Source organism: Eptatretus burgeri, chromosome 3, assembly GCF_056783735.1.
Source record: "Eptatretus burgeri isolate ZD-2024b chromosome 3, Ebu_testis_v1, whole genome shotgun sequence".
Lineage (NCBI taxonomy): Eukaryota > Metazoa > Chordata > Myxini > Myxiniformes > Myxinidae > Eptatretus > Eptatretus burgeri.
The window spans coordinates 121,276,125-121,295,825 of record NC_140963.1 but is presented as its reverse complement, the minus strand read 5'-3'; the positions used below and the strand labels follow the sequence as shown (position 1 = coordinate 121,295,825).

Genomic DNA, 19,701 nt, shown 5'->3' with positions numbered 1-19,701 from the left:
GATCCAGAGCATCTCAAGACAGCAAACAAGTCTCTGACCATCTCATGTCGATGTCTATATTGGCAGATTCCAGCCACTGCTGCTGCATTGTGATGTGGTTAAGCACTAGCAGTTTAATCCATATTATTAAATGTTGGTTAGGGCAGCAGGGATACTTCAGCAGTTATAAAACAGTATTGTCAGAAGGTATGCAGCTCTGCCAATCAAACTGTTGGATAAACAAATTATAAAACTTGGCAAACAAATTACATTAACCTTCTATGTTGACCTAGTAGAAACAAAAACTGTATATGACTACTTTTGGAATAATATTTCCTTTTTGATTGAACAAACCTTAGTGTCAAATCCACAATGGTGGGCACAGACGCCTCATGGACTGTAATACACCAGTGGTCACCCATTGCTATTCCATCAGTAGGTTTCTGGAGTCCGATGGGCCCACAAGCCACCTTATTACCAAGAGCCACTAGCCTCCGCTTCGGACACACAGCCACTGCCCGAATATCTTGTCCTGAGGTTCATGAGAATAAACGTGCATAATTAAAATAGAAATTACAGTATAATGCGACAGTAGAAAACAATATTAAGGTGGAAAACCAGGATTTTTTTTTGCAACACCACAAAGCTTTAATTCCAGGAACAGCAATAAAATAGCGAAGCAGTAGCACACTTTTCACCAAGTTGTCTCATCTGTTGTCAATTTATTGTGGAGTTAGATGAGATAACAAAGGCATATTAGAGTTGGTTAATGTCCCTTTCCAGTATAATAGATGTTATCATGGAGTACGGTAGTACTTCATAAATAGGAATGGCACAAGAAAAAAAAATTCCCACCCTATCAAACGTGTACAAAATGATATCCTGAAAAGCTACTATAGAATGAAGTCCTAAGCCTTCAAAAGCCATACCTATTTTCTCGAACGTTTTCATAACTAACTAGAAGGGCACTTGGTAAAGCAAATACCTCCGTCAAGCTGATTAGTTTACATTTTGTATCCCACTTATAGGCCGGATCTGGATTCGGACCTAAATTAAAATTTAATTGGCTTGTTCTTGTTATCTAAACAACTTATCCACCAAGTTTCGTCTGAATCCGTCCCTAACTTTTTGAAATATCGTGTTATATATCGTTTTAGCCCGATCACTCGATGGTGAAGAATCAGTGAAAACATTATCGGATTCGGATCTGGATTTGGATTTCACCAAAATCGAATCAATTCTTCCTTTTACATATATATCCAACCTGCCCACCAAGTTTCGTCCAAATGCGTCCACAACTTTTTGAGATATCCTACTATATGTCGTTTTTGGCTCTATCTTCTTTCAATAGTGAAGAATCACTTTTAAAATTCTTGGATCCAGATCTTCACCAAAATCTAATCATTTCGGCCTCGTCACATACCCAAACTCTCTTTTTTCTCAAATCAAATTTTGTCTGAATCCGTCCACAACTTTTTGAGATGTTCACAAACAAACAGACAGACAGGGGTGAATACATAACCTCCATCCACCTTCAGTGGTGGAGGTAAAAACAAAAAAATGAAAACGATGCCACAATACATCACTAAATTACCAAATTGAGAGATCGCAAAATTGCCAAAATGTTCATCCACCAAATCCATGCAGGAGGGCCTTGCCATTCGTGGGGCTTTCCTTCTTGAAAATCCCTGTGAACCGCAAATTTGTGATGTGTAAATTTAAAGGACAACCGGGAAAATAGAGTTACGGACTTCAAATTAAAAATTTGTCACCCATTTTTGCCAAACTGTACCCTTAATATTAATATGTTTGTGCATTGTTTTTGTGCTATTTACAGGGTGTTTCAAAAAGAGTGATGCAACTTCAAATGTTTATTTACAAAGAAAGAGAAACCTCTTTCGTGAACGTGAACCAAACATTTCTTGAAAGCTTATGACATGGTATTGTCGATCACCAATTGCTATTGCAGTAAGTCACTGCCATAGAGTTAGTGAGAGCCCAAGGTCTGAAATTAGCATTTACGCAAAATCCTTGTAATTGACATTCTGATGTGTGCCTCTCAGACAGGCATTGATGTGTGGCTCTCAGACATTGCAAAAAAGCAGAAGTATCTTGACGAATATATTTTGATCGGGAAATAGCAAAAACAAAATCAAAAATAATGAGCAGGGGTACCCGGTTTTGCCAGGCAACGTCGGGTCCCTCTTCCCACCCCACCAGTACCCCTGCAATCCTCCCACCCCACCCCCAAAGCGACGAATTCATCGATATCGCTGAAAGAAGTGATGGTTAAGATGTTTCTACTCATTGCCATGTAATTAATCTGGGGGTGTGTTCAGTTACCAATAGGTAACTGTTCAAACAGGCATTGATCCTGATTCCAAAGTTCTGTCCAACTTTCCTGAAGGTCTTCTGTGGCACTGCCTGGAGGTAGTCTGACATCTACTTCAGATCATCCAGTGGGGCAGGGTGGTTGGTGTGGACCATTGGCTCTTAACCTGGGGGGTGTGAATAATTTCCAGAGGGGGCACGAGCCCAGAGAAAAAAGCAGGAATTTCTCCAATCATTTTTGGAATTCTCTTAACAAGTGTTTTCATAATATCGTGATGAACATAAAAAAAATCAAAAGTATTGCCTTTGATAATTTTTGTTTTCTATTCACTACGAGGCCTACCATTTTCTGTATTAAAATTAATTTTAAAATGTAACATTTATTTAAATTTAATATTAAAATTGATATTTTATTTTAATTTTCATATTAAAATTTTTTTTCACAGATTTGCAGTACCCATTTCAAACGAAATCATTCGCAATGAGTGCAAAGAAGCAGAAGTATATTGACGAATATATTCAATTTGGATTTGTGTCCCTCCAAAAGGGTGACACATCGGTACCCCAGTGCATAATATGCCACAAAACTCTGAGCAATGATGGCATGTGGCCCACACGCTTGGAACGCCACTTGAAGACAATGCATCCTGCTCCAGCTGCCAAACCCAAGGCATTTTTTGAAACAAAAAGGCAGTCCTTGAAGCAAGATAAGATGGATAGCAGTGGAGCATTTCAGCAACAGACTTCAAAGGTTGTTGAGGCTTCCTATGAGATCGCCATGTTGATTGCAAAGAGCAAAAAGAGCCATAACATCGAAGAGACTCTCATAAAACCAAGTGTACTGCATGCAGCAGGGCTCGTTCTGGGGAAGGATAGTGCAAACAAGCTTTCCCAAATCTCTCTATCAAACGATACCATCAAGGGAAGGATCGATGAAATGTCTCAAGACATCAAAGATCAAGTTCGCGACCAAGTAAGAGCTTCTCCTGTATTTACCATCCAGTTGGACGAAACGACTGATGTTGCTCCGTGTTCTCAGCTACTGATGTATGCTCGTTTCGTGTCAGGCAATTGTGTGAAAGAGGAAATGCTCTTCTGCCATCCCATGGAAAGTTATACAACAGCAACAGATATTTTTCAAGTGGTATCAAACTTCTTCCAGGAAAATCAACTTTCGTGGGACTCGCTGGTTGGGGTGTGAACTGATGGAGCTCCGGCAATGCTTGGTTTGCAATCTGGTTTCATAGCAAGAGTGAAAGAAAAAAGTCCATCTGATATAGGTACGCACTGCATCCTTTATTGTGAAGCCTTAGCATCCAGAACTCCACCTGCTGAAATTAGGGGTCATGAACCTGGCTATCAAGTTAGTCAACTTCATCAAAACTGGAGCCTTAAACAGTCGTCTCTTCAAACAGCCGTGCGTGGATATGGATTCTGAACATTAAGCCTTGCTTTTCCACACAAACGTATGATGGTTTTCGATGGGAAAAATGCTTGGACGGCTTTATGAATGAAATAAAGCAGCAAACGATGACGTCTCCGGGCATTTTAAGCATTGCAAAATGTGCAGTGATTCATAGCTATGATGAACAGGCATTCAATAATATGAGTGAGGAAAGTAAAAAAAAAAAAAACTTTATCGTTAAGAAATCGTTGTGGCCTGTTGCAGGTCAAGGCAAGGTTGAGCAGGCCCAAAAAAACGGCGGCTTCAGACTCCAGCGAGGTTACCCAGGGAACACCTTAAGACCCCAGAGAGCGAGGTGGCCGAGGGTCTCCGAATGAAGGATATAATTAAATAAGGCCATTAATCATCTTCAAAAGGGGTGTTTTAATGAACCCAAACACCAAATTTTCAGTCATGCACTTCCTTGGTGTTTTCTTAGTATGCATGCAAAGTTTCAGGCTACTAGGTTTCATGGTTTTAAACTTATGAAGGACACACACACACACACACACACACACACACACACACACACACACACACACACACACACACACACACACACTTCGAGACCTGGGAGGGCTCTGTTCCACCTTCTGAAACCCACATATGGAGGTAACCAACAACACACACTGCTCTCTGATAATATAGATTCATAATCAGCAAAAGATGGAGGACTTTTTTGATGTGCTGCTGGTCGTTGAACATACCTGGAATGAAATGCTGGGTGGAATGCAATGTGTTGTAGAGTACACAATAAGATCCAGAAACCAGCACCAATGTGGCCTTATCGAGCCAAGAAGGAACACCGGAAATGTCGACACGTACACCCCATGACCAGAGAGGAACCAGCGTCTTCGCCATGTCATCGCTGAAGTTTCGAGGGAAACAGATATTAGAAAGAAGGTGATACAAGATTCATAATGGCTCAAAACAGTAACAGCATTTTTCACGTCATCACCTGGGCAATGCTATTTGCATTGATACTTGCCAGATATTCACAACATGCTGTGATGTTGGCTGCTTAATTACCACCATGGTTACATAAAGATTAAGTACTGTGCACTCTTGTTAAGATGCAGTCTTCGAGAATAGTTTGATCAGGAAATAGCAAAAACAAAATGGAAAATAACGAGCAGGGGTACCCAGTGTTGCCAGGCAACGTCGGGTCGCTCTTACCGCCCCACCAGGACCCCTGCAATCCTCCCACCCCACCCCCAAAGGGACGAATTTATCGATATCGCTGAAAGAAGTGATGGGTTATGTTTCTACTCATCACCATGTAATTAATCTGGGATGTGTTCAGGTACCAAGTTTCTTGTCGATCACTTGCCAAGTGGCTTAAGCACTCAAGCAAGCACTCCATGAGAACACGTAAAGGAACGGCTGGCTTGGCAAGCGCTGCCTAGCTGCTTGACAACTGAACACACCCATGGACAGGGACATCTCAAGAGCATACAGTACTTACAAAACACTGACAAAAGTACTTTTAAAAAAAAAAATTAAAGACTTCCAATATGAATCATGAGTATTTTTGTTGTCATGAAAACATACCTTGTTGGTTCACGAAAAAAAAATCACGAAAAAAATAAGTGACCACTATATTCGTTATTGTTGTGCGTCTGTCTGTCTGTCTGTCTGTCTGTCTGTCTGTCCCGAGCATAGCTCGGTGGGTTTTGATCCGATCCTGACAACATTTTGGTGGGAGGTTTATATCATGATATAGTTGTGTTTTCCTGAAAATGGGCATGGTGCGCCCAATATGGGCGGAGCCATGCCCAAAACACGTGTTTTTAGGGGGTAGCCAATTTCAATTTGCATCTTCTCCTAGGGGGTTTTTCGAATCTGAGAGGAGTTTTGGTATTCGGTTAGCCCAATGGCACCTACATAGCCCCACAGAGCTCGATGTTTCATTTTCCTCCCAAGGTCAAGGTCACAAGGTCACAAACTTAGAAAATTGCGAATTTTGACATAAAAAATTTTCTTCTCCGAGGGGTTTGTCGAATCTGGCAGGGGTTTCGGTATTTGGTTAGCCCAATGGCACTTGCATAGCCCCACGGAGCTCGATTTTTCATTTTCATCCCAAGGTCAAGGCCACAAGGTCATGAACTCAGAAAATGGCGAATTGTGTTTTTAGGGGGTAGCCAATTTCAATTTGCATCTTCTCCTAGGGGGTTTGTCGAATCTGGCAGGGGTTTCAGTATTTGGTTAGCCCAATGGCACTTGCATAGCCCCACGGAGCTCGATTTTTCATTTTCATCCCAAGGTCAAGGTCACAAGGACACGAACTTAGGAAATTGCGATTTTGACATAAAAATCCATCTTCTCTGAGGGGTTTGTCAAATCTGGCAGGGGTTTCGGTATTTGGTTATCTCAATGGCACCTGCATAGCCCCACGGAGCTCGATTTTTCATTTTCATCCCAAGGTCAAGGTCACAAGGTCACAAACTTAGAAAATTTCGAATTTTGACATAAAAATCATACGACCGCCCAAACTTTGAGAGCGAGGATGACAATATTTTTTAATGCATAATCTTGAGGTCATTCCCCACCTAAAGTCTTGAAACCATTTTGCTCTATCTCAAACACCTTAACTGTGGCGCCCCTTTCAAGTTTGTTTTTACGCTGATTTCATCAAAGTATGGATAATCCGATGAGTGCGAAATGTCATATAGCCTATATGACGTTATATTGTTCCTGGAATGTTCCAGAGGAAGTTTTGCTCCAAAGGTCATAATCCTTGAAATATGACCTTTAAAGGTCACAAAGGTCAAATTTTCAAAGTTGTGGGAATCGAACCGGGTTTTCGACCTTCTTCAACGAACTAACTCCAATAAGCTATAGCAAGTATCCTGTTTCCTTATTTTAATGTCCACAACATTGTTTTGTGACCTTTAAAGGTTATGCAAAGGTCAAATTTTTAAAGTTGTTGAACGAAACCTGGTTTTCGACATTTTGCAGCTAATAACCTGTCACTCGTACCACATCATGTTGATCATTTTTATAACTTGGTCAAACATTATCACATTGTCTCATCCTTGACTTCTGAGACAATCTACATCGTCAAATACCGCTCGTGAACCATCGTCGTCTTCAGACTTGTTCAATTATAAAATGTGTACAAGTCTGAAGGCGGTTCGATTCCCACAACTTTCAAAATTTGACCTTTTAGGTCAAAAGACTTTAGGTGGAGAATGATCTCAAGATTATGCAGAAAATATATTGTCATCCTAGCTCTCAAAGTTTGGGCGGTCGTATGATTTTTATGTCAAAATTCTAAATTTTCTAAGTTCATGACCTTGTGACGAAAATGAAAAATCGAGCTCCGTGGGGCTATGCAGGTGCCATTGTGCTAACCAAATACCGAAAACCCCTGCCAGATTCGACAAACCCCCAGGAGAAGATGCAAATTGAAATCGGCTACCCCCTAAAAACAAAATTCGCAATTTTCTAAGTTCGTGACCTTGTGGCCTTGACCTTGGGATGAAAATGAAAAATCGAGCTCCGTGGGGCTATACAGGTGCCATTGGGCTAACCAAATACTGAAACCACTGCCAGATTCGACAAACCCCCTAGGAGAAGATGCAAATTGAAATCGGCTACCCCCTAAAAACAAAATTCTCAATTTTCTAAGTTCGTGACCTTGTGGCCTTGACCTTGGGATGAAAATTAAAAATCGAGCTCTGTGGGGCTGTGCAGGTGCCATTGGGCTAACCAAATACCGAAAACCCAGCCAGATTCGACAAACCCCTCGGAGAAGATAATTTTTTATGTCAAAATTCGCAATTTTCTAAGTTTGTGACCTTGTGACCTTGACCTTGGGACGAAAATGAAAAATCGAGCTCTGTGGGGCTATGCAGGTGCCATTGGGCTAACCAAATACCGAAACCCCTGTCAGATTCGACAAACCCCTAAGAAGAAGATGCAAATTGCAATCGGCTACCCCCTAAAAACACATGTTTTTTGGGCGTGGCTCTGCCCATAATGGACGCACCACGCCCATTCTCAGGAAAACACAACTAGATCATGATATAAACCTCCCACCAATATTTTATCAGGATTGAATCAAAACCCACGGTGCTATGCTTGGGACAGAGAGACAGACAGACAGACAGACAGACAGACATACACGCAACAATAACGAATATTGTGGTCACTTATTTTTTTGTGAAAATATTTTTTCGTTTTTTTCATGAACCATTAAACTCAGAGATGATGTTGAGTGTGCGAAAGTAGATGTGTACATTTCATACATTTGAAAGTGTGCACGTACATTTCTTTAAAGTGAACATGTTCATGATAAATATCTCTCAAATTTCCCTGGTGGCCGCCCAACTAATTAATTACTTACACAAGTATTTCACGACCAAGCCGATTTTAATGTTTATTCACTTCACATAACATTACATGTCCATCAGTTTGTATATAAGCCTTGAAGAGTCATATCAGGTGAAAACCATAATTTTTTTTTAATGAAATGTCACGATTTTCTTTCCTCTGCATTTGAGAATGAATGCACCTTCAATTGGTGGTGTAATTTGGACCGCTGCTGCGATCTCTGTGGACAAAACATGCATTACATAGTTTGAGTTGTAATCAAAATGTACCTTTGTTTCCTCAAAACAGTGTCTTCATTTTTTAATTTTTTTGTGTTCCTTGTTGAGGCTTGTATGAAAGCAAACACAATGCGCAGCAAGGGGGCATGAGACAAGAGGGGCGGGAGTGGGAAGGGCAAAACAGTGGGGAACAGAGACATAAGGAGATCTGTGGAAGGGAGAGGGATGGGGTGGGGAACATGTGGTATACAAGATGGACATTACGGGGACTTTCAGGAAGGAAAGCAGGGAATTTGAAGGAGGTGGGCTTGGGTGGATTGACGAGGGTAGAAAAGATCGAGGATTTGGATGGGGGACGATAAGAGGTGGTGGTGAACAGCTATTTTGAAGGCCGGGAGGGAAGAATGGGATTGAATAGAGTGAGGGAGTATATTCCAAAGGTGGGAAAAAAAAAGAGGAATGAAAGAGTGAAGGTGGGCAGTGATTCATGATTTTGGTAGTTTTACCAGAAGGGGGTTGTTGGAGGGCCTTGAGCACCCTACGAAATATGGTGGGGACAAATCGCAGACAGAGCAGTGGGGGGGGGGGGGGGCGAGAACGGAGATAATATTTTTTTCTCGACAAGATAATATTTTTTACTATCATAAACAATAAAGTTGCCGAATATCTTGTAGAATGGCAGACTAGATAGGTTTTGAAAATGGCGATTTTTATAACTTACGTGACCTCGTGACCTTGACCCTGACCTTGAACCCGGACAAAAGTTATATCGTTGTGCAACACTCATCGACCTCTACCCACATACTAAGTTTCATCAAGATCAGAAAGAAAAATTGTTGACGGACGGACGTACGGACAGACATTTGGTCTGGCTTTATTAGGGCATCTCGGTAGAGATGCCCTACAAAAGGGGGGGGGGGAGATGAGATGGAGCAGTAATTTATGATAATGTATGCATACATGGGTGCACCGGGGCGTGGTTAAGCAGAGTCATATGACCCGCCCATGTTCCGCTGCTGCGCTGTGCCCGTGTCAGGATTAAACCTGTTGTTCCCACTTCAGAGCCTTCTTCCCTGTCGATCAAGTACATAACAAGCTTTAATTCTTTAAATCATTTGGATCGGATTCCTTACCACACGCAATGCGACGCCTCTCACAACTGGCAGTTTGTTTTTGGTGGGAATTGTCTGCTGACATCATGTGAATGCTAAATTACTGATATAAAATATGATATTCGGTTATGCTAATCGAGTACTACCATATTCAGTCGAACACAAATATATAATCATTTTCTGTGGAAGGCATTGTAAAACGCTCCGTTATATATTTCTTTTTATGTGCAAAAGGAAAACGGGTTTCTCTCTTTTCATACCTCATCTGAAAGTCAGTGACGGAAACGGGACGCCGGACATCCTTTAACATCCGTTTCAAATACTGTACATTTAAACTTCAAATACAATCAGTTCACCTCAAAAGGCTTGAGCTTGCATCAATCGATTTTTTTTTAACGTTAATTATCGATCGATTAATTCATCACGTCCATTTATTGACGTAAATATTCCAATCTGTACATATGCTCTTTTGTTCTCCTTACAACAACAACAACAACAACAACAACAACAACAACAACAACAACAAAAACAGAACCTGTTCGTCGTGGTTACAACTTTGAGGCGGTGTATGCGTAAAAGTGGCACCGTGAATTATAACTTGTTTCCCAGGGGACGTGCTCAGCTTGCTATCGCTTGCCAAGCGACCCGTTCCTGAGCCGTTTTGTTGGAGTGCTTGCCTGAGTGCTTAAGTCACTTGACGAGCGCTCTCCAGGTTGATTGGAAATGGCAAACACCTGAAAAAGCAGTACAATCGATATTTCGCTTGATTCAAAACATCATTTTTTTACCAATCCTTCACCATTATTTGATAAAACGTCATTTGTATACATCGTCGAGGCTCGTATAAAAGAGGTAATTACACACAGAACACATAACAAGGGGAGCAGGAGACAAGAGATGCAGGAGAGAAAAGCCTGATTATGAGGAGCATGAAGTTTATGGGATTTAGGGTCCTTTGTTGCTCATAGGCCTCATCGACAAAATAGTTTATCAGTATTTCGGCAATTGTTCGTGGTTTATCAATTTACAATCGACATTCAAGTGAGGAAAATATGTAAATTTCAATCATTTCAAGAATTAATTCAAGTGAGGGAAATTTCAATCATTCAAGTGAAGTATATACGTTAATTCAATCATTTCAGTCGTTCAAGTGAGGAAAATTTCAATCATTTCAATCATTCAAGTGAGGAAAATTTCAATCATATCAATCATTCCAGTGAGGTACATTTCAGTCGTCCAAGGGAGGTAAATTTCAATCATTCAAATGAAGTAAATACATTAATTCAATCATTTCAGTCGTCCAAGGGAGGTAAATTTCAATCATTCAAGTGAAGTAAATACCTTAATTTAATCATTCAAGTGAAGTAAACAGCCGACGTTAATTCAATCATTTCAGTCGTTCAAGTGAGGTAAATTTCAATCATTCAAGTGAGGTAAATATGTAAATTTCAATCATTTCAGTCATACAAGTGAGGTAAATTTCAATCATTCAAGTGAAATAAGTACGTTAATTCAATAATTTCAGTCGTTCAAGTGAGGTAAAGTTCAATCATTTCAATCATTCAAATAAGGTAAATTTCAATCATTCAAGTGAGATACATTTCAGTCCTTCAAGTGAGGTAAATTTCAATCATTTCATTCATTCAAGTGAGGTTAATTTCAATCATTCAAGTAAGGTAAATTTCAATCATTTCAATCATTCAAGTGAGGTAAATTTCAATCATTCAAGTGAAGTAAATACGTTAATTCAATAATTTCAGTCGTTCAAGTGAAGTAAATTTCAATCATTCAAGTGAGGGAAACAGCCTATGTTAATTCAATCATTTCAGGCGTTCAAGTGAGGAAAATAGATGAACTCAATCATTTGTCATTCAAGTGAGATAAATATGTAAATTTCAATCAACTCACTCATTCAAGAGAGGAAAATATATAAGTTTCAATCATTTCAGTCATTCAAGTGAGGTAAATTTCAATCACTCAATTGAGGTAAATATATCAATTCATTCATTTCAGTCATTCAAGTGAGATAAATATTAAAAGTTCAATCATTTCAATCATTCAAGTGAGGTAAATATGTAAATTTCAAAAATTTCGATCATTCAATTGAGGTAAATGTCAATCATTCAAGTGAAGTAAATACGTTAATTCAATCATTTCAGTCGTTCAAGTAAGGTAAATTTCAATCATTCAAATGAAGAAAATTTCAAACATTTCATTCATTCAAGTGAGGTAAATATGTAAATTTCAGTCATTCAAGTGAGGTTGCTTTCAATCATTCAAGTGAGGTAAATATATCAATTTCAATCATTTCAGTTATTCAAGTGAGGTAAATATGTAAATTTAAATCATTTCAATCATTCAAGTGAGGTAAATATGTAAATTTCAATCATTTCAGTCATGCAAGTGAGGTAAATATGTAAATTTCAATCATTTTAATCATTCAAGTGAAGTAAATATGTAAATTTCAATCATTTCAGTCATTCAAGTGAGGTAAATTTCAATCATTCAAGTGAAATAAATACGTTAATTCAATCATTTCAGTCGTTCAAGTGAGGTAAATTTCAATCATTTCAATCATTCAAGTGAGGTAAATTTCACTGATTCAAGTGAGATACATTTCAGTCGTTCAAGTGAGGTAAATTTCAATCATTTCAATCATTCAAGTGAGGTAAATTTCAATCATTCAAGTGAAGTAAATTTCAATCATTTCAATCATTCAAGTGAGGTAAATTTCAATCATTTCAATCATTTGAGTAAGGTAAATTTCAATCATTCAAGTGAGGGAAATACATTAACTCAATCATTTGTCATTCAAGTGAGATAAATATGTAAATTTCAATCATTTTAATCATTCAATTGAGGTAAGTATGTAAATTTCAATCATTTCAATCATCCAAGTGAGGTAATTATGTAAATTTCAATCATCTCAATCATTCAAGAGAGGTAAATATATAAATTCAATCATTTCAGTCATTCAAGTGAGATAAATATGTAAATTAAAAACTGTCAGTCATTCAAGTGAGGTCAATTTCAATCATTCAAGTGAGATAAATATGTAAATTAAAAACTGTCAGTCATTTCAGTGAGGTCAATTTCAATCATTTCCATCCTTCAAGTGAGGTAAATTTCAATCATTCAAGTGAGGTAAATACATTAACTCAATCATTTCAGTCATTCAAGTAAGGTCAAATTCAATCATTTAAGTGAGGTAAATATGTAAATTTCAATCATTCAAGTGAAGTAAATATGTAAATTTCAATCATTTCAATCATTCAAGTGAGGTAAATTTCAATCATTCAAGAGAGGTAAATTTAAATCATTCAAGTGAGGTAACTATATCAATTTCAATCATTTCAGTCATTCAAGTGAGGTAAATATGTAAATTTCAATCATGCAAGTGAAGTAAATACATTAATTCAATCATTTCAGTCGTTCAAGTGAGGAAAATTTCAATCATTTCAATCATTCAAGTGAGGTAAATTTCAATCATTTCAATCATTCCAGTGAGGTACATTTCAGTCGTCCAAGGGAGGTAAATTTCAATCATTCAAGTGAAGTAATTACATTAATTCAATCATTTCAGTCGTTCAAGTGAGGTAAATTTCAATCATTCAAGTGAGGAAACGACAACAATTTCAATCATTTCAGTTATTCAAGTGAGGTAAATTTCGATTATTTCAATCATGCAAGTAAGGTAAATTTCAATCATTCAAGTGAGATACATTTCAGTCCTTCTAGTGAGGTAAATTTCAATCATTTCATTCATTCAAGTGAGGTTAATTTCTATCATTCAAGTAAGGTAAATTTCAATCCTTTCAATCATTCAAGTGAAATAAGTACGTTAATTCAATCATTTCAGTCGTTCAAGTGAGGTAAATTTCAATTATTTCAATCATTCAAGTGAAATAAGTACGTTAATTCAATCATTTCAGTCGTTCAAGTGGGGTAAATTTCAATTATTTCAATCATTCAAGTAAGGTAAATTTCAATCATTTCAATCATTCAAGTGAAATAAGTACGTTAATTCAATCATTTCAGTCGTTCAAGTGAGGTAAATTTCAATTATTTCAATCATTCAAGTGAAATAAGTACGTTAATTCAATCATTTCATTCATTCAAGTGAGGTTAATTTCTATCATTCAAGTAAGGTAAATTTCAATCATTTCAATCATTCAAGTGAGGTAAATTTCAATCATTCAAGTGAAGTAAATACGTTAATTCAATAATTTCAGTCGTTCAAGTGAAGTAAATTTCAATCATTCAAGTGAGGGAAACAGCCAATGTTAATTCAATCATTACAGGCGTTCAAGTGAGGAAAATACATGAACTCAATCATTTGTCATTCAAGTGAGAGAAATATGTAAATTTCAGTCATTTCAATCATTCAAGTAAGATAAATATGTAAATTTCAAGACTTTCAGTCATTCAAGTGAAGTCAATTTCAATCATTCAAGTGAGGTAAATGTGTAAATTTCAATCATTTCAATCATTCAAGTGAGGTAAATATGTAAATTTCAATCATTTCAGTCATGCAAGTGAGGTAAATATGTAAATTTCAATCATTTTAATCATTCAAGTGAAGTAAATATGTAAATTTCAATCATGTCAGTCATTCAAGTGAGGTAAATTTCAATCATTCAAGTGAAATAAATATGTTAATTCAATCATTTCAGTCGTTCAAGTGAGGTAAATTTCAATCATTTCAATCATTCAAGTGAGGTAAATTTCAATCATTTCAATCATTCAAGTGAAATAAATACGTTAATTCAATCATTTCAGTCGTTCAAGTGAGGTAAATTTCAATTATTTCAATCATTCAAGTGAAATAAGTACGTTAATTCAATCATTTCAGTCGTTCAAGTGAGGTAAATTTCAATTATTTCAATCATTCAAGTAAGGTAAATTTCAATCATTTCAATCATTCAAGTGAAATAAGTACGTTAATTCAATCATTTGAGTCGTTCAAGTGAGGTAAATTTCAATTATTTCAATCATTCAAGTGAAATAAGTACGTTAATTCAATCATTTCATTCATTCAAGTGAGGTTAATTTCTATCATTCAAGTAAGGTAAATTTTAATCATTTCAATCATTCAAGTGAGGTAAATTTCAATCATTCAAGTGAAGTAAATACGTTAATTCAATAATTTCAGTCGTTCAAGTGAAGTAAATTTCAATCATTCAAGTGAGGGAAACAGCCAATGTTAATTCAATCATTACAGGCGTTCAAGTGAGGAAAATACATGAACTCAATCATTTGTCATTCAAGTGAGATAAATATGTAAATTTCAGTCATTTCAATCATTCAAGTAAGATAAATATGTAAATTTCAAGACTTTCAGTCATTCAAGTGAAGTCAATTTCAATCATTCAAGTGAGGTAAATGTGTAAATTTCAATCATTTCAATCATTCAAGTGAGATAAATATGAAAATTTCAATCATTTCAATCATTCAAGTGAGGTAAATATGTAAATTTCAATCATTTCAGTCATGCAAGTGAGGTAAATATGTAAATTTCAATCATTTTAATCATTCAAGTGAAGTAAATATGTAAATTTCAATCATGTCAGTCATTCAAGTGAGGAAAATTTCAATCATTTCAATCATTCAAGTGAGGTAAATTTCAATCATTTCAATCATTCCAGTGAGGTACATTTCAGTCGTCCAAGGGAGGTAAATTTCAATCATTCAAGTGAAGTAATTACATTAATTCAATCATTTCAGTCGTTCAAGTGAGGTAAATTTCAATCATTCAAGTGAGGAAACGACAACAATTTCAATCATTTCAGTTATTCAAGTGAGGTAAATTTCGATTATTTCAATCATGCAAGTAAGGTAAATTTCAATCATTCAAGTGAGATACATTTCAGTCCTTCTAGTGAGGTAAATTTCAATCATTTCATTCATTCAAGTGAGGTTAATTTCTATCATTCAAGTAAGGTAAATTTCAATCATTTCAATCATTCAAGTGAAATAAGTACGTTAATTCAATCATTTCAGTCGTTCAAGTGAGGTAAATTTCAATTATTTCAATCATTCAAGTGAAATAAGTACGTTAATTCAATCATTTCAGTCGTTCAAGTGGGGTAAATTTCAATTATTTCAATCATTCAAGTAAGGTAAATTTCAATCATTTCAATCATTCAAGTGAAATAAGTACGTTAATTCAATCATTTCAGTCGTTCAAGTGAGGTAAATTTCAATTATTTCAATCATTCAAGTGAAATAAGTACGTTAATTCAATCATTTCATTCATTCAAGTGAGGTTAATTTCTATCATTCAAGTAAGGTAAATTTCAATCATTTCAATCATTCAAGTGAGGTAAATTTCAATCATTCAAGTGAAGTAAATACGTTAATTCAATAATTTCAGTCGTTCAAGTGAAGTAAATTTCAATCATTCAAGTGAGGGAAACAGCCAATGTTAATTCAATCATTACAGGCGTTCAAGTGAGGAAAATACATGAACTCAATCATTTGTCATTCAAGTGAGAGAAATATGTAAATTTCAGTCATTTCAATCATTCAAGTAAGATAAATATGTAAATTTCAAGACTTTCAGTCATTCAAGTGAAGTCAATTTCAATCATTCAAGTGAGGTAAATGTGTGAATTTCAATCATTTCAATCATTCAAGTGAGGTAAATATGTAAATTTCAATCATTTCAGTTATGCAAGTGAGGTAAATATGTAAATTTCAATCATTTTAATCATTCAAGTGAAGTAAATATGTAAATTTCAATCATGTCAGTCATTCAAGTGAGGTAAATTTCAATCATTCAAGTGAAATAAATATGTTAATTCAATCATTTCAGTCGTTCAAGTGAGGTAAATTTCAATCATTTCAATCATTCAAGTGAGGTAAATTTCAATCATTTCAATCATTCAAGTGAAATAAATACGTTAATTCAATCATTTCAGTCGTTCAAGTGAGGTAAATTTCAATTATTTCAATCATTCAAGTGAAATAAGTACGTTAATTCAATCATTTCAGTCGTTCAAGTGAGGTAAATTTCAATTATTTCAATCATTCAAGTAAGGTAAATTTCAATCATTTCAATCATTCAAGTGAAATAAGTACGTTAATTCAATCATTTGAGTCGTTCAAGTGAGGTAAATTTCAATTATTTCAATCATTCAAGTGAAATAAGTACGTTAATTCAATCATTTCATTCATTCAAGTGAGGTTAATTTCTATCATTCAAGTAAGGTAAATTTTAATCATTTCAATCATTCAAGTGAGGTAAATTTCAATCATTCAAGTGAAGTAAATACGTTAATTCAATAATTTCAGTCGTTCAAGTGAAGTAAATTTCAATCATTCAAGTGAGGGAAACAGCCAATGTTAATTCAATCATTACAGGCGTTCAAGTGAGGAAAATACATGAACTCAATCATTTGTCATTCAAGTGAGATAAATATGTAAATTTCAGTCATTTCAATCATTCAAGTAAGATAAATATGTAAATTTCAAGACTTTCAGTCATTCAAGTGAAGTCAATTTCAATCATTCAAGTGAGGTAAATGTGTAAATTTCAATCATTTCAATCATTCAAGTGAGATAAATATGAAAATTTCAATCATTTCAATCATTCAAGTGAGGTAAATATGTAAATTTCAATCATTTCAGTCATGCAAGTGAGGTAAATATGTAAATTTCAATCATTTTAATCATTCAAGTGAAGTAAATATGTAAATTTCAATCATGTCAGTCATTCAAGTGAGGTAAATTTCAATCATTCAAGTGAAATAAATACGTTAATTCAATCATTTCAGTCGTTCAAGTGAGGTAAATTTCAATCATTTCAATCATTCAAGTGAGGTAAATTTCAATCATTTCAATCATTCAAGTGAAATAAATACGTTAATTCAATCATTTCAGTCGTTCAAGTGAGGTAAATTTCACTCATTCAAGTGAGATACATTTCAGTCGTTCAAGTGAGGTAAATTTCAATCATTTCAATCATTCAAGTGAGGTAAATTTCAATCATTCAAGTGAAGTAAATTTCAATCATTTCAATCATTCAAGTGAGGTAAATTTCAATCATTTCAATCATTCGAGTAAGGTAAATTTCAATCATTCAAGTGAGGTAAATTTCAATCATTCAAGTGAGGGAAATACATTAACTCAATCATTTGTCATTCAAGTGAGATAAATATGTAAATTTCAATCATTTTAATCATTCAATTGAGGTAAATATGTAAATTTCAATCATTTCAATCATCCAAGTGAGGTAATTATGTAAATTTCAATCATCTCAATCATTCAAGAGAGGTAAATATATAAATTCAATCATTTCAGTCATTCAAGTGAGATAAATATGTAAATTAAAAACTGTCAGTCATTTAAGTGAGGTCAATTTCAATCAATTCAATCCTTCAAGTGAGGTAAATTTCAATCATTCAAGTGAGGTAAATACATTAACTCAATCATGTCAGTCATTCAAGTGAGGTCAAATTCAATCATTTAAGTGAGGTAAATATGTAAATTTCAATCATTCAAGTGAGGTAAATATGTAAATTTCAATCATTCAAGTGAGGTAAATTTCAATCATTCAAGTGAAGTAAATACGTCAATTCAAAAATTTCAGTCGTTCAAGTGAGGTAAATTTAAATCATTCAAGTGAGGTAACTATATCAATTTCAATCATTTCAGTCATTCAAGTGAGGTAAATATGTAAATTTCAATCATGCAAGTGAAGTAAATACATTAATTCAATCATTTCAGTCATTCAAGTGAGGAAAATTTCAATCATTTCAATCATTCCAGTGAGGTAAATTTCAATCATTTCAATCATTCCAGTGAGGTACATTTCAGTCGTCCAAGGGAGGTAAATTTCAATCATTCAAGTGAAGTAAATACATTAATTCAATCATTTCAGTCGTTCAAGTGAGGTAAATTTCAATCATTTCAGTCATTCAAGTGAGGTAAATTTCAATCATTCAAGTGAGGAAACGACAACAATTTCAATCATTTCAGTCATTCAAGTGAGGTAAATTTCAATCATTCAAGTGAAATAAGTAGTCAATTCAATCATTTCAGTCGTTCAAGTGAGGTAAATTTCAATTATTTCAATCATTCAAGTAAGGTAAATTTCAATCATTCAAGTGAGATACATTTCAGTCCTTCTAGTGAGGTAAATTTCAATCATTTCATTCATTCAAGTGAGGTTAATTTATATCATTCAAGTAAGGTAAATTTCAATCATTTCAATCATTCAAGTGAGGGAAATACGTTAATTCAATCATTTCAGGCGTTCAAGTGAGGATAATACATGAACTCAATCATTTGTCATTCAAGTGAGATAAATATGTAAATTTCAGTCATTTCAATCATTCAAGTAAGATAAATATGTAAATTTCAAGACTTTCAGTCATTCAAGTGAAGTCAATTTCAATCATTCAAGTGAGGTAAATGTGTAAATTTCAATCATTCAAGTGAGGTAAATATATCAATTTCAATCATTTCAATCATTCAAGTGAGATAAATATGTAAATTTCAATCATTTCAGTCATTCAAGTGAGGTAAATTTCAATCATTCAAGTGAAATAAATACGTTAATTCAATCATTTCAGTCGGTCAAGTGAGGTAAATTTCAATCATTTCAATCATTCAAGTGAGGTAAATTTCAATCATTTCAATCATTCCAGTGAGGTACATTTCAGTCGTCCAAGGGAGGTAAATTTCAATCATTCAAGTGAAGTAATTACATTAATTCAATCATTTCAGTCGTTCAAGTGAGTTAAATTTCAATCATTTCAGTCGTTCAAGTGAGGTAAATTTCAATCATTCAAGTGAGGAAACGACAACAATTTCAATCATTTCAGTCATTCAAGTGAGGTAAATTTCAATCATTCAAGTGAAATAAGTACGTTAATTCAATCATTTCAGTCGTTCAAGTGAGGTAAATATGTAAATTGCAATCATTTCAATCATTCAAGTGAGATAAATATGTAAATTTCAATCATTTCAGTCGTTCAAGTGAGGTAAATTTCAATCATTCAAGTGAGATACATTTCAGTCCTTCTTGTGAGGTAAATTTCAATCATTTCAATCATTCAAGTGAGGTAAATTTGAATCATTTCAATCATTCGAGTAAGGTAAATTTCAATCATTCAAGTGAGGTACATATGTAAATTTCGATCATTTCAATGATTCAAGTGAGGTTAATATGTAAATTTCAATCATTCAAGTGTGGTAAATATGTAAATTTCAATCATTTCAATCATTCAAGTGAGATAAATATGTAAATTTCAGTCATTCAAGTGAGGTTGCTTTCAAT

General features: G+C 35.1%; 1 protein-coding gene across 6 annotated transcripts in view; it reads right to left on the bottom strand.

Moving 5' to 3' along the window:
- LOC147030875 (cilia- and flagella-associated protein 57-like) overlaps positions 1 to 19,701 on the bottom strand; it is a 187,028-nt gene that overhangs the window by 146,054 nt on the left and 21,273 nt on the right. For 3 of the 6 annotated variants that reach the window (XM_085875404.1, XM_085875409.1, XM_085875408.1), the window contains exons 1-3: positions 9,680 to 9,810; positions 4,462 to 4,622; positions 334 to 511 (exon numbers count right to left, since the gene is read on the bottom strand). In XM_085875404.1, coding sequence (XP_085731530.1) covers positions 334 to 511; positions 4,462 to 4,622; positions 9,680 to 9,729 — 389 coding nt within the window. In that variant the 5' untranslated portion in view covers positions 9,730 to 9,810. Of the gene's footprint in view, positions 1 to 333; positions 512 to 4,461; positions 4,623 to 9,267; positions 9,390 to 9,679; positions 9,811 to 9,954; positions 10,154 to 19,701 lie in introns of those variants that run through there. The other 3 variants (XM_085875405.1, XM_085875406.1, XM_085875407.1) reach the window with 3 other exon arrangements.